We start from the raw sequence: 14,554 nt of genomic DNA on the forward strand, positions 1-14,554 counted from the left end.
TCTCATATGTCAGGGGTACAAGTATGTAAAAATTAATTAGAACATGTACGTTATGTGCATAAGTATTGAAACTACGTGACTGGCGTCGAAATTTCTTCACATATCAGGGTATTCATAAGTCCGATTTTTATTCTATATGTATATTATATATACATACGCATCCGTCTTGTTATAACGCGCAGATGTGAACAGCGCGGCGCTTCTCTTATCGTGAAAAAAAAAGAAAAAAATTACTTCTTGTATAAGATAAGAAATAATAATATATCTGGTGCAAGCATATGTAATGCATACTTTAAGCCCGAAGTGAAATAGGTGCGTGTTACCAAAGACAGATCAGGGTTATATAATACTAATCCATAATGTAAAACTTGTCAAAACTTCCTTGAGTTACGAATGATCACGAGGGGGGGTTAAATGTGGTAACGGCTGCAAACCTGCTGTAAACAACGCAATTATTAGTTTTTATTATCCGGTAACATCAATTTTATGTGAATCGTAATAATTCATTTCAGATTTAGCGATATATTTACCTTGTAGTTGATTTTAATCCATAACTTATACTCAAAGAAGGCTATTATTCCACTGTTATTATTATTATTTTTTTTTACAATTAACTTCAAAATATACGCGTATGAATTTACACATCGCATGCAACGAATAAATTGCTCAAACATTACAGCATGACCGTATCGTATCTCATAACTGGCGTACGAAATGAATTCAAAATTTTTAAACAGAATTCTTAGGATCCGCTTATACAGAAGAATTATTGACGTAAGATATAAAATAGTGTGATTAGTAGTGATCGGTCGAACAGACGTGATGATAAATATATATTTAATAAGAATAGTAAGTCTATCATTGTGGCGCATTTTTTTTTTCCTTTTTTTCGAATTAACCCTATGCTCAAAAAGACTCGGAAACATCTTCTCAACAATCCGAGGCTTCTACTTTACGATAAAATTCTGCAATATAAGTTTTTTCTTTACAAAATTTATCATACAAATAACAATAAACACACAAACTTGGGAAAAAGCAGTTGTCCTCAGAAATTCATAATTCTAAGACAAATTTATGAAATGCAACGGTTGAAAAAGCAAATTGAAACTCAAGAGCGTGCCTTTCAAGAACAAAATATTGAAAAATCATTTAATGAAATTGAAACCCTTATTATTTTACATGAACGCATGATTTTTTTTAGGCGTGAACGTAGGAGATTTTGGTTGAAAATATAAATATTTTTCTGTCTAAAACTATTCATTGCGATAATATAACTGTACAAAATCAACGTCGTCTTCGCTCTCATCCTCAAAATAATTCACAGCTTCACGCTCGGCTTCACGCGGACGAAGTGCTCGACCCACATCGTTCCCAGAGCGTTTCGCCATTTTTCAATCTAAATCACGTAAGCACAGGATCATTGTTTTTTAAATTTGAATAATTTTAGATGAAATTGTACTCTCACTAGTACAAAAAAGCGAGAAGTAATAAACTTACCTCAACTACCCTCTGTCGCAATGTAAACGTTAACTGTAGGGGCGGGTCGAATCGACCCGAATCGAGATGAGGCTGACTGAAAGGGGGTGGAGAGTCCGGACTCTGCGTGAAAATTCTACCTCAGAGTACAATTTTTTAAGTGGGGGTAAGTGTCCGTCCCCTTGCTTAGTTTCGCAATAGGGGAGGTTTGCATTTCTAGCCTGGGTCTGATAGCGCCCCCCCTCCCCCCAGTAATCGGGATAAGTTGTGCAGATATCCTCTTCATTTCCATTTCTTTCTGCCAATAATCAAGGGGCCATTTACAGGAATTTCAAAAAATTCTTGGATATTTTGGTGAATTTTTTTCTCATTCAGAAAACGTAAAAAAATTTTAGAGGTTTTAGGTATGCATTTCGTACATCTCTTAAAAGTAAATTTCTCTCATTAGATTCTCATAAATATTTACCAGATAGATGTACCGAGTGCAATTTTAACAGAATGTAAAAAGGTGAAAATTCATTGCGCGCAAGGTTTCTCAATTAATGTTTGTACCATAACGTACAGATTTTTCTTGCATATTCTACTTGCAAATGCCCAAAAATTGTCATATGATTTTTCGAATAGCTTCATTTTGAAAGAAAATATATCATTTTTAAGAATCCTGACGAAAAATGAGTCGCTTTGCAACATAAAATTTAGAGTATCTCACTCCCGGGTGAGAATTTTAGAAAAATCCTATGATAATGTGTGAAGAATACTTGTAAAACCAACGTGTAAAAATCAAAAGTGGAAAAAAATGCATTCAAAGTTTAATTTGCGTATGAATTGGCCGTGTGCAGACTTATGAAAAATGAAGATTTTCAACCCCCAAAAATTTTTTTAGGACCCCATTTGATGCGAGCCTATTCAGAGGAGGGATGAAAGTGTACAAAAATACAAAAAATTAAAAATCAATTTATGGCCGTAAATGCCCCCTTAAAGCTTAGGAAATACAACGTATTTATACCATGCACGCACCTTTTCTACTCACGATACAGCTCTTCTATTACAGCGTCTAAAATACCGAACAACTCCGACGAACTAAATTACCCTGTTTGATTTTTAAATAGTTAGATGCTGTGCGATCGATTTCCATTGGTTACTTTTACAATCACTTCTTGAAAGGTCTTTGACCAATCATTTCATACAACATGTGAAATGGTTATACCTACTGCGACTAGTCTCGCTTGCAGTTCGATCTCGTTTGTCTAATCTGACACGGGGTTATCACGTTTATCAAGGAAACGTTTTTAATAAAATTGCAGATCTCAGACTCAATCATTGTTCTTTATTACAGACCGTTTTAGCATATATACAAACGTTTATCCATGCGTACGACTTGCACCACTCATACTGAATATATATACATATACAAGTTACACGCCGGTCCATTGTTTACGTTTATGCAGCACATGTACTGAACGTCGTTTGAACTTTAGACATGCGATATATGTATGTATACAATTGATGTATCGCCCTCTTGTTCCGTCACTCTCCTATCTCTACGTATCTCTTTCTCTATGCCTATCTCGGTACATTGGCCGTTGTTAATTTTCGAAAACATACGAACTCGCATATCCTGTAGTAATTGTGTAGAATGACAACGAGAAGCGTTTGAAATGCGTGTATCCGAATGCCGTGCGATGCATCTCTTGTTGTACCTACACATGCACAGGTATACAGCGCTAAGAGGTAATAATTTGCGGATAAAACGGCTTTCATCCGTATGCACATCAACGTACCTTTGCGTCCACGGAATAAAGCCGGAAGTGAGTTATTACATCTACATATTTTTAGTATATACAAACAATATCATCGGAAGACTGGCGGGTATGAAACGTGCATCGTATAAACGCATCTTATGTTCTTACGAAATATCACTTATGTCTATATGGCATGTAATCTACACGTGTGTGTATGTTACACACTGTTCAAAGTACAGTAAGTTATTCCCTAGAATTCAAATGTTTGCATTATAGATGAGTTTGTTAAAGAGAAAAGAAACGAGAAGGCACATTTTCGGATCAGACCAGTTTGGCACACAAACGTGTTATACGCGACCTGTATTCCACGCAGCATCATTCGATATGACATTATTCGCCACGGACTTATTCCACTTGGGTGTTATGTAAAATAAGTCAGCGTCGAACAATATCTGTGCACGATAAGTTCGCGTAAAATAAAACCCGAGTCAAATAAGGTCGTAGGCAATATGTTGTGTGTAAAATTGTCGGATGCAAATCGAAATGGGCTTTTCTCCCAAAGAGAAGCACATGAAAATATGAAGAAAAATAACTATTTGGTCAGACTCGTGAACAAATCACAGAGAAATCTGTAGAGATCACATCACGATATCTTTATCAATTTAAGACCTATTTTCCTACGAAAGTACATTTAAACTTAATACTGCAATAGTTGAAGTCATTTTGCTTAGTGCACTTCCATATTGAAGGTATTAAAGGTCAAGGCAGATACCGTTGAAAATAATTTGTGTACAAAATATAGAATGTTATGCTGAAATTAGTATGTCCTTGCAGTTGATTGTGCGTTTGATATTTATGTCAATAATTCTTTGAAATGTGTTAATTAATGTAATGTCAATGGTGTCATATGGATTGAAAGAGATCTGGATTCCGTTTCATCACAACAATGCAAGATATTTATCAGCACTAGTATGACGGTTAGTCTAATATAACTGGTTGCGAGTTCGGAGTTATTTCACAGTCGGAAAACAGTTTCTTCAGACTGTCAAAAAACTTTACCGACCTGCATCGGTTCATTTCCTCAAAATCACTTGGAATTTCATCAAGCACTTATTTCAACGCTCAATGCAAAGTAATCATTGTTTGCACTGCCACATTGAGGATGTTATGCTCAAAACATGCTAATAATTTTCACACTCGAAATCGGAATACGCCACAAAACTAAAGATAATTAGAATATCAAGTAGAAATCTAATTGTCGTTACATCTCTTAACGGGGTGCCCGTTGGTCGATTTCAACGTTGACGTATATCTCAAAATATCGGAAGTCCACGTACTTAAAACGCGGAAACGGGTTTAACAATCCCATTCTATACGCAATTCTGAACAAAATGCGTTTCAGATACACGGGCTTTGATATTTGGAGATGTATAAATCAACGTCGAAATCGACCAGGGCACTCCCTAAACATCTGACTTAAATATTTCAATGAGTCCAATGAGCCACTTCTGGTGTATTTTAAATATGAAATTAACATCTATATCTATCGGTTACTCTGATATCATATCCGTAACGTCAGATTTTGTAACTTGTAATGGCCAAAATGATGTTTACAAGAGTAAAACAAGCTGTGCAATAACGTACTTTTTAATGTATACGTGGGCGAAACTTGAAGCAAAGGAATCAAATTTTTACGAAACAACAAAGTTTCAAACGATCGGAAAGCCGACGGCACAAAGTTCCGAAATGCAAGATTCCGAAAATTCAAGTTACGATAGAGCAAAGTTTCAAAAAGTAAAGTCCCGATAGAGAAAAATTCCGAAAAACAAAACTTATCGTAGTTACGCCCTTTCGGCATTTTATCCTTTCGAAACTGATGTTTCGTCAAGGTTTGATTTCTTTACTTTAAGTCTCGCCACAAAAAAATTCCAAATTCACCGCTTTCTGAACTTTTCAAATTCGGAATTTCAACCCCGCCCCGTATACGTCTCTTTAGAAAAGATTACCTAATATATTCGTTCAATAACAGTGTGGAAAGAAATAGATAGAGGGAGAAGCGACGGACCGAAGATTTCTACGTAAGAAGATTGTGTAGAATTCTAGCATCGGCGTAGATATTGGCACAGAGTATATGCGGAACGTCGGGTCGACGATATATATACGATATATGTAGATAGATACAGTTATACAGAAGTACGAAGCTGCGGAGGGTTGATTCGTCGCGCAAGCGCGTATCCCTCCCAGTTTTCTCGGAGGTTCGATACTCGTCTTGGTTTTCCGCTAGTACCCGAGTACATACCGGTCGGTACCTCCCGAGTCCTGTATAGATATTGTTAACTGACACAGATGAACGTTGAAATGTACATACGTACGTACATTGCGACAAAATTGAACTGTTTTACACACACGTCACACGTGTATACAGCGTGTGCATACCTGTACGCATAATATCCTAGTTTCGCAACGTTGCGCGGATTCGAATTATTCGTCTGCTGCTAAGTTCAGTACGATGCCGCCACCCGGTTGCGTTTGTTCTACAACCTTTATTCCCCTCGTTCGGTATATTTAATCAATGTACGCAATGAATTTGATCATACGAATCGAACATATGCGTTTTATTATTTTTTCAACGTTCAAGTTGTCGTTCGCTCGCTCGTTAGTTACTATTATTTGAACATGTAAGTAGCTGGCGCACGCCGCTGCTGCTGCTGCTGCTGCCGTACGCACCGAACGAGTACGAAAACTTACAAGTATATATTGATCAAACATGAATGAGAAAAGTATCAAGTGTCACCGGTACACGAATATTTAACTTCCCTTTAAAAAATGCCCGTTCGATATATGCTTAATGCTTATGTATGAGCATACTGCAGGAAAATTGAATGTGTTCCGAAATTCAAATCGATTCAACGGTATCTACTAACTTTGAGTCTTACGCCCTGCATGGTTGCCGGTAAATAGTACAGTAACCCGGTTGACGATCGTTCGCTTCTCAACGGGATATCATTATTTGTCTAAAAATTGCAGCCAAGTATATAGTTATTCTGAAATTTATTAATTAGCGTTGAAGTTTATAAAGCAAGAGTGAGAGTGCGTGTACATACAATAATTATACAGTATCTATATAACGCGTCTCTTGTGCAAATAATCTATATTCAATTGAGATATCTGCAATATATAACTGAAGTTAATAACGCGCATAGTACCGTTTTCAAATATATGTGATATGGTTTAAAAAGAAAAATTACAATATTGTATTAGTCGAAGCATTTGTACCGTTCACGCATGATTATTGTACATGTTATATTTAGCTACCTACATCAGTGCAATTCGATATGCCGGCTTTTCCATCTACTGATGCAATTCTTTCACTATCTTTTCCTCTAGTTCCTTGAATTTTGTTTAAATTGCTCGTAAATATAATAACCTTGTTGTGTCTGTTAATATAATTGTTATTACTGCGTGGATATGCGAAGTATTACGATACGCTATGATCAGTCGTTTTGCGTGCAGTAAAACAGTCCAATTATCAGTTTCTTTAATTTCAACAATCTGTAAGGATCGTAGGATTCATCTAAAACCCGTAATCTCGTTCTGATCTTTGTTTGTCGAACTTTGCTTTCATAAAGTCTCTCGTTTAGATTTAAACTTGGATTAAAGTCGAAGTGAAAGACCGGACCTCGGACAGTTAGATCATGTCCCGTTTATTATATATCTGATATGCGAATAATACACGGCCTGTAGCCTTCTTATCGACTCGTGCCGAACCTAAAATATCCGAGTACCGGAGCGCCGAACTAAATTTAAGTGAACGCTGATCATTAGCATTGTTAGCGCTTGCTTCATAATCATGGCAACCTCAACGGTATGAACTTTGCTTTTATCACCGCACAGCGTCTCTGACCGTTCGTCCTCGTCTTTGGTTCATGGACTTGCGGTATCAATTTTAAATCATGTATGGAAAACGTTATCTGCTTGTTTAAAACGGTGCTGTACTGATCTACTATAAGTTTTTTGTACAAATCGCAAATAATATATAGGTTTTATATTTGCCAGAAAAAGCGTTACTCGAATATTCACTGAAATCATTCGAAAAATTAATTTCACCAATCAATAGGTAAGGGGATAATTTAGAACAACTTTTGTTCGTGTTTGAACACAGTGAATATTGGCAATTGTCAGGTGCGATTGTTACCATGATGATAATAAGATCACTAATAGTAACGATTGCCGAAGCATGAATATTGGCAATATTCACTTACGAGTATAGTAATAATGGTAATAATAACTACGATGGTAAAAGTTGATGAAAACTAGATAGACACGCTTTATACTCGGAAACAAATGATTGAGTCTTTTCATATCCAAATTATATTCATACCATATCATTTTTCTGGAAAAATGTCCAACTTATCACGATGTTATTAAATTTTTGTAGAATGACATTAACACGAAAGTAAGATGTAAAAAGAAATATTTTTATTAGATTAATAACCTGGGTAAGAAAATTATGCGTTCTATTGTCACCCGGATTAATGAGGCACGAAAAATAATTGAGCAAATAATTTACCTGCTAAAGGACACCCTTGTTATCTGATTATTGTGCACCATCCTATTTGAGAACGCGGTATTTAAATCATCTGTAATATGACCGAAGGTAATATGGGGTCGTATATGACGACGCTGAATAAAAATTTCGAAGATCGTGTATGACGACAATCAACAAATCTGCAAGATGTTTTTATGAGTAAATTGTGCTAGTAATCAAATTTTTCTAATATAATTTTCCTAAAATAATGTCCAAATTTTTTATTTATTATCTATATATAAATTTGAACTGTGCATAAGAATGGAAGAATTATTTATCAGATTCGTTCAACCTCGTCTATACCGTCTAACTCAGTCGAAAATGTACGGTTCTATTTACAAGACCACAATTAACCTTGGTACCTTCAAGCTCAGAGATGACCTTAGAAAAGTTCTATTCTGCTCATCATTTGTCCTCAAAAACGCTGATCAGTATGTATCCCAAGGTTCTTCTGCACCCATGTCCGATACCTAAATTGAAATGTATCGAATCGATGAACTTATTACACGAATAACTTTGCTCGGTACTGAATATTTTTTATCTGTTATTTTATCAGTATCTAAATTGGACGCTGAATTTTAAATCAGTGAAGTTGCTGGCATTAAATTACCAAATCTTGTAATTTGTCTGGCATGACTGTGTATGCTTTCCTAATCATTGTAATACGATCAATCATTGATAATATTTACTGTTACCATTAATCACAAACCGATTGATTGTGAGATAAAAAATACAAATGATTTTGTAGGGTTCTTAGGAAACGGTGGACGAGCTTATACCTTTTTGTCCACTGCTATGCGACAAGCCAGTGCCGAGCCCTCTCCACTTTTTTTTAACAGTCTCCTCTGGTTCTCTCCCCTTCGAGTTTCTTGGCTCCTCTTATTCTCATTTCCCAGCTTGCTATTCTGGTACTATTCTAGTACTAGAATAGTTCTGGGCTGACAGACAACCTACCGGCTTTGGCTTGACTCAAAAGTCTAAGTAGACGAACGTGAGGCTTGGTGTGTGATAGAGAGGTGCTGTGTACAGTTAATCCGTCAGTCATTGATGCAACTGAAAAGTACCAATGTAATTATGTAAAAGAAGAAAAAACGAACGAATACGAGCGAACGAACTTGAATTTCCAATAACCAAATATATTTTCATTGAACTTAAGCTACGCAAGTGGAAGATTTTCGTTGTCGTCACTTTTTTCTAAAACACACATTAATTTTGAAGAATAACCAAGATGATGTTAAACGATGCAACATTTCTAAGAATAATAAATAACCTCTTTATATAAAATGATAAATGTCTGATATAATCCGATACCACATATTCTGTACATTGTACTTAGTTGTCCTAAATCGAAGGTTTTCTTACGCTAACCTACTGGAACGTCACTTAATACTTTATAAATAAAGTCTTAAATGTTCCGGTATTACATAGCATAAATTAAAAATGCCAACAAATGAAAGAATAATATTCTTAAATCATAGTTGAATTATTCTTGAGTACACTTGCCATTAAAATGTACAAAATTTCAGTGATAATACACGACCAATTTTAAACTGTGTTTAGACATTTGAATGTATCGATGAACAATCGATGATCGTTCATTTCCTCATCATACAATATATTTTTGAAACTAAAAAGGAGCCACTTATTAAAGCACATTTAAATCAGCATCAGAAATGCAGTGGCGCCGCCAACGAAGAATTTCCCATGTCATTGGCTCTTCCAATCATGCTCTACTTATAGCACGGTACCAAGATGGTACGGGCAATCATTTGAGCAATACTCATAATTATTAACAACTAACAATTGCTCTGTAAAGTTCTTAGAATAGTAAATTTCATGTAGCCTGCTTAGATGAGAATAGTAGATAATTAATGCAAATATCCCCCCACAATTACAATTTTTTACATCCTTTTGTAACTTCCATTCATCACAGTATAATAAATTATTTTCATAAACTCTAATAAACTCTTAAAGTAGAAATAAAAAAATGTACCAAATGTGAAAGATGTAATCGTAACATGTTTGGGAAGAGGCTGCAGAAAGTCGAATTTTTTGAGAAAATTAATTAAAAATATTGTTAAATTTTTATCAATATGTAGTAAATTGCTGAATGTGACTAAACAAAAATCCAATTTATTCCGATGCTTTCTAAGTTTGAGACAAGTAGCTTTTGACTAACAGATTAGTATTGACAATGTGTTGGTATGTCAATATTTGCTCAAACGACTTATTTACCTTTTATTATCGTAGACAGGAGAAGCTTATTGTGTATTATTTTGCTAACCTCAATATTAAATTTGAATTTTTTTGGATACCGCAATGTTACACGTTGATTTTTGATGTCAAGTTCCTTTTTGCTTGTCTGCTTAAACTGCAATTCTAATGGCTATATTCTTATTGATTATAACCTGACGCTTTCGTTAAATACAAGCATTAAAATCCAGCGACTGAAGCTGCCCGCTTTCACTTATACTTCTTACTTGTAACTTGACCATCTTCTGTCTTCATTCTACTGAATATTCATTTCATGTCTATGTATAGCTTGAGTTTGAACGTATTTATGTGTAAAGATGTTGGATGTTAATAAAATTTTGTATGACTCAGGTATTTGATGTTACGCTTAATCACATTAGTATGTGTTGATGTATTTCAACTAAATCAAAATCACTATTTATTTCCAGCACCTCCAGGAGAAGAAGACGAAGAAGATGATATCCACAATGGATATCAGACAGAGAATAGAAATGGATCTGCAAGGGGTGAGCGAAATATGCAAGGAGGATATTCATCTTACAAACGCACCAGGCCATATAACAATACTACAAATACGTATGGTTACGGATATGGATCACTGTACAATGGTCAATCCAAGTCTGCGCAATCTAAGAATGACGATGATCCAACAAAACCGAAAATTGTGTTCAACGAAGGTAAAGAGATATACATTTAAGCTAAAATAGAAGTATTACTTGAAACATATAATGCAGCTTTGCAAGATAACTTCGTATCAGGATTACTTTATGTCCATTGTATGATTCGAAACTAGTTCCTTGCACGTTATCGTCAGTAAATAATAAAATTGGAGGAAAATTCTAGGAAGAATCATTTTTAGTTCAAATCTTCCCATCGTTCTGCTACCCATAATTCACAATTAAAATACTCACGTGTACAACATCTCTATACAGAGGAATACATGAGAATAACAACGCCTCGGCAGGATGTTCTTTTCAAAAAAGGCTACCTTTCTCGCAAGAAACCTTTGGCTAGTACTGCAAGTACGAGTGCAACCAGCGCCACCACCACTCCATCTACCAATGACAGCCAGTCTGCAGCACATTCCACTGCTGGTAATGTGATCAATATCATTCACCGTTTTAATGATTTGGAAATTACCATATAAATGTCTGAAGTTTTCTTATATAATTAATCGCAATCCAATGCAAAGTATGTATAATCATCAACTTACTGCGAAGAAAATCCAACATAGGTGGAAGGTGGTTAACATTGATGATTGTTGGTTCCAGATGGTAGCGAGACAGCAGAGGACCAGCAATTGCTGGATGGTAGCAACGGAGGCAACTTTGCCATTGTACCAGAAGCAGCAGCCCAATTTGCATATGGAGGTTTCTATGACCAAGTCACTGGATATTACTACGAATATCCAGTTATGTTAGTCGGCCCTCCTGTTCCTGGAAATCCCACTCCTAATGTACTTGCTGCGATGTCATGTGGGCCCGTTCCACTTAGACCTGTGGAATGGTTTAACCCTCAGTACATGCCGGAGTCTTTACAAGAACAACATCCTCCTTCACATTCGACGGACTCTCAGGCAATTACCGATTATTTGTTAATTTATTGCTTTATAATTACTGTAATAATTATAATGATTATAATATTAAATCTATTTATTATATATACTTGTTACAGTAATTTGACAAACAAACTAGAAGCTATTTCAATCAATCTCTTCTTTTATGTAATAATCAAACATATGAACTGGAGTTTACTTGACCACTGAAATGAACGTACAAGAGGATACTTGGAGTAAGGTGATACGAATTTTTTTATAGCGATGAAAATAATAGCCTAACGAGGGCCCGAAACTCGAGGTGAAACGCCAGAATAAAAACATTCGTATGATCTTATTCCAAAAATTCCCCTGCATGTTCGAACACATTTTTTTATGAACATCTTGGAAGAAATTCTGTTCTAGCACAATCGATCTTTATAGATATTATTTGTTGAAATTGAACATCAATGAGGAACTTTGTACTGTGAAACCTTTTAAATGCTGTATCAATACCGTCTATTTACGTTTTAATCGTGCCATTTCTACGTGTAGGCAGGAAGCTGTGGGTCATCTGTATCAATGGACGAAGTTGGGGGTGCTGCAGCGCCTGCAAGCGTAGAACTCGTTAGTACTTGTGAGAACAGAGATGAAGAAGTAGCACAAGAAGTGCAAGATTCAGAAGTTCTCGTTGTTGACGAAACAACAACTGAATGTGTACCGCCTGCTCAAGTCATACCACAGATAGTACCACATATGCATATACCGCCACAGCATTACGTATATCCAGGTCATTTTATGTTTGGCCCACCGATGGTCAATATGAATGGTAAGTTTAGATTATCAATTATTTTGGTATTGGCAGATAGAGCGATCATGGAATAAAGTTCCACAGTATCTATCATGTAAACGAAACCCAAGTTTATTGAAAATTCTTTTAGGTTTGATACAGGTTTTAATATTGCATAAGAAGAATGCATATTGAGTGAGAAACTAGTGTTAATAGATTATTACACATACTTTTTAGGTACTAATATGAGAGTACTACACATGTACCTGAAATTATTAATCTTTATCATAACGCAATGATCGATAGTGTTACTTGCGGGCCTTCTGTTTTTCATGTAGAATTAGTTGCATTGAAAGAGTGTATGGGTGTATTAACTATTGTTGCCATTCCAGCCCCATTTGATGAGATAAAAAAAAGATCCACGATGATCCTGTGATTTATCTTCGAATTGAAGTTTGAAGTTAAAAAAAATTAGGGTGGTTAAAAAAAATATTTTTTTTTTTTTGCTCCTACCCCCCTAATTGTTAGTGTTTGATGGAAAAAAGATCCTCCCAAAAGACGATGTTTCTAGCTCAAGTCTAACAGGTCGCTATTATAATTTTTGTAAAATACTTGTAAACTAGTCAACAGTTTTTAAATTCATGCATATGTCCTTGAAGCTGATTCTTCAAGCTCTCCAAACCTCTATAATAAGGGATAGTTTAGTAGGTAGTCATCATTAGAATACACATTACAGTTGTCTGAAAACTACTGATTTTCATTTTTTCCGTAAAAATCGGTAGTAATGTGTATTCTGATGAGATAAGTATATTTTGTTATAGAGGTTTGAAAGACTTGAAGTAGAAGGTAAAGTAGAAGGGCTTTATATAACACAAATTTCTATTTTCCATTTTGACTGAAAATTAACCTCTGATGTAAGCTTACAAACTTTTCATCAACTATGGATATGTTCGAAAACCTTAAGCCAAGTAGATCCAATTTATGTGCCTGCAATTATTCATGTATCTACATAACTTGCTTTGAGCGATTCAACTCAATCACATCAAATCATCAGCCAGGTGATTTTTGTTGACCACGCATTGTAAATATTTTTATTTTACTATAGAGCAACAAAGTCCCGTTTCATTATCAAACTAAGTTGCAGAACACAGACCGCAAGTTTTATAAATAATTGATAGAATTGCACGTTACACTGTGAAATTTCTTGTCAATGGTAAATAACTGACCTTGCTACAAGTAGCAATATGGGTTTGTGTACTAAAAACTAACACACATGTTCCAAACATACTCCACTTATAAGATCGTTATTTAACTGTCTTGAAGAGGAGGGGGCTTATGAAGAAAGGTTTACACTCTTTAATTGGTATAAAGGAAATTTATTTCCGAGTTGCAGTTATTTATTAAAAATAACGCACGATTGTAACAGATATGTGATTCAAAATTCTGTTCACCTACCTTGGTCAGAATTTCCGAATGAACTAAAATCCTTTATCAATGGTATTCAGTGATTGCAATGCATGTGTCTCGGGAATAAATGCTTCAGTGACTATTGAATAAAGTCGTACTTGGACTATATTTGATTTAGTGTAATCTGCCATCGTATGTCTTAATTAATGGATACCTTATTTTTTATTACAATTTGACTGCAAACATTAAAACTTCTGCATACGAAAATTTACATATCCGTTTAGATAAATTCACAGAAACCTGTCCACCCTGTTTGTGTTTCAGCAAACCGTATTTGCACCAAATATCATGGAATATTAAAATCAACCTCATCAAAATATAAAATCAAACAATAACACATTTTTCATTAAGAGTCAATATTAAAATATTTGAGTACATTCTTACCTGTTAATTATCATTACTTCTCTACTTTAATTGAGCTTACTTGGGAGTTATAGCGCATGATGTTATTAATTTATGAACGTAGTAAGTAGTGAAGATAAGAGATTTGATATGAAACTCTAGGGAGCTTGTATTTATAAATACTATTTACTCATGATTGAAGTTGAACTGAACATGAAAGAAACTACAAATGTATATATTTTAGGTTGGTTAATTGTAGATTTGAGAAAGGATATTTGCTCGTGGAGATTTAACTTGCAAATGACACTGAAGTCATTCCCCATTTGAACTGAAGTTACATATATCACGAAATTGAATTATAC

At 35.1% G+C, this 14,554-nt stretch overlaps 1 protein-coding gene and 1 long non-coding RNA gene across 4 annotated transcripts in view; one reads left to right on the top strand and one right to left on the bottom strand.

Moving 5' to 3' along the window:
• LOC124210964 (titin homolog) overlaps positions 1-14,554 on the top strand; it is a 42,903-nt gene that overhangs the window by 20,545 nt on the left and 7,804 nt on the right. For 2 of the 3 annotated variants that reach the window (XM_046609482.2, XM_069133895.1), the window contains exons 2-5: positions 10,488-10,736; positions 10,992-11,153; positions 11,331-11,635; positions 12,149-12,422. In XM_046609482.2, coding sequence (XP_046465438.1) covers positions 10,488-10,736; positions 10,992-11,153; positions 11,331-11,635; positions 12,149-12,422 — 990 coding nt within the window. Of the gene's footprint in view, positions 1-8,752; positions 9,562-10,487; positions 10,737-10,991; positions 11,154-11,330; positions 11,636-12,148; positions 12,423-14,554 lie in introns of those variants that run through there. The other variant, XM_046609473.2, reaches the window with a different exon arrangement.
• On the bottom strand, positions 7,967-11,115 carry LOC124211066 (uncharacterized). Its single transcript, XR_006881377.2, has 3 exons — positions 10,971-11,115; positions 8,586-8,859; positions 7,967-8,276 (listed from the first exon to the last, which is right to left on the bottom strand). It is a non-coding gene; the product is annotated as an uncharacterized lncRNA (long non-coding RNA).

Source organism: Neodiprion pinetum, chromosome 1 (genome assembly GCF_021155775.2).
Source record: "Neodiprion pinetum isolate iyNeoPine1 chromosome 1, iyNeoPine1.2, whole genome shotgun sequence".
Taxonomy (NCBI): domain Eukaryota; kingdom Metazoa; phylum Arthropoda; class Insecta; order Hymenoptera; family Diprionidae; genus Neodiprion; species Neodiprion pinetum.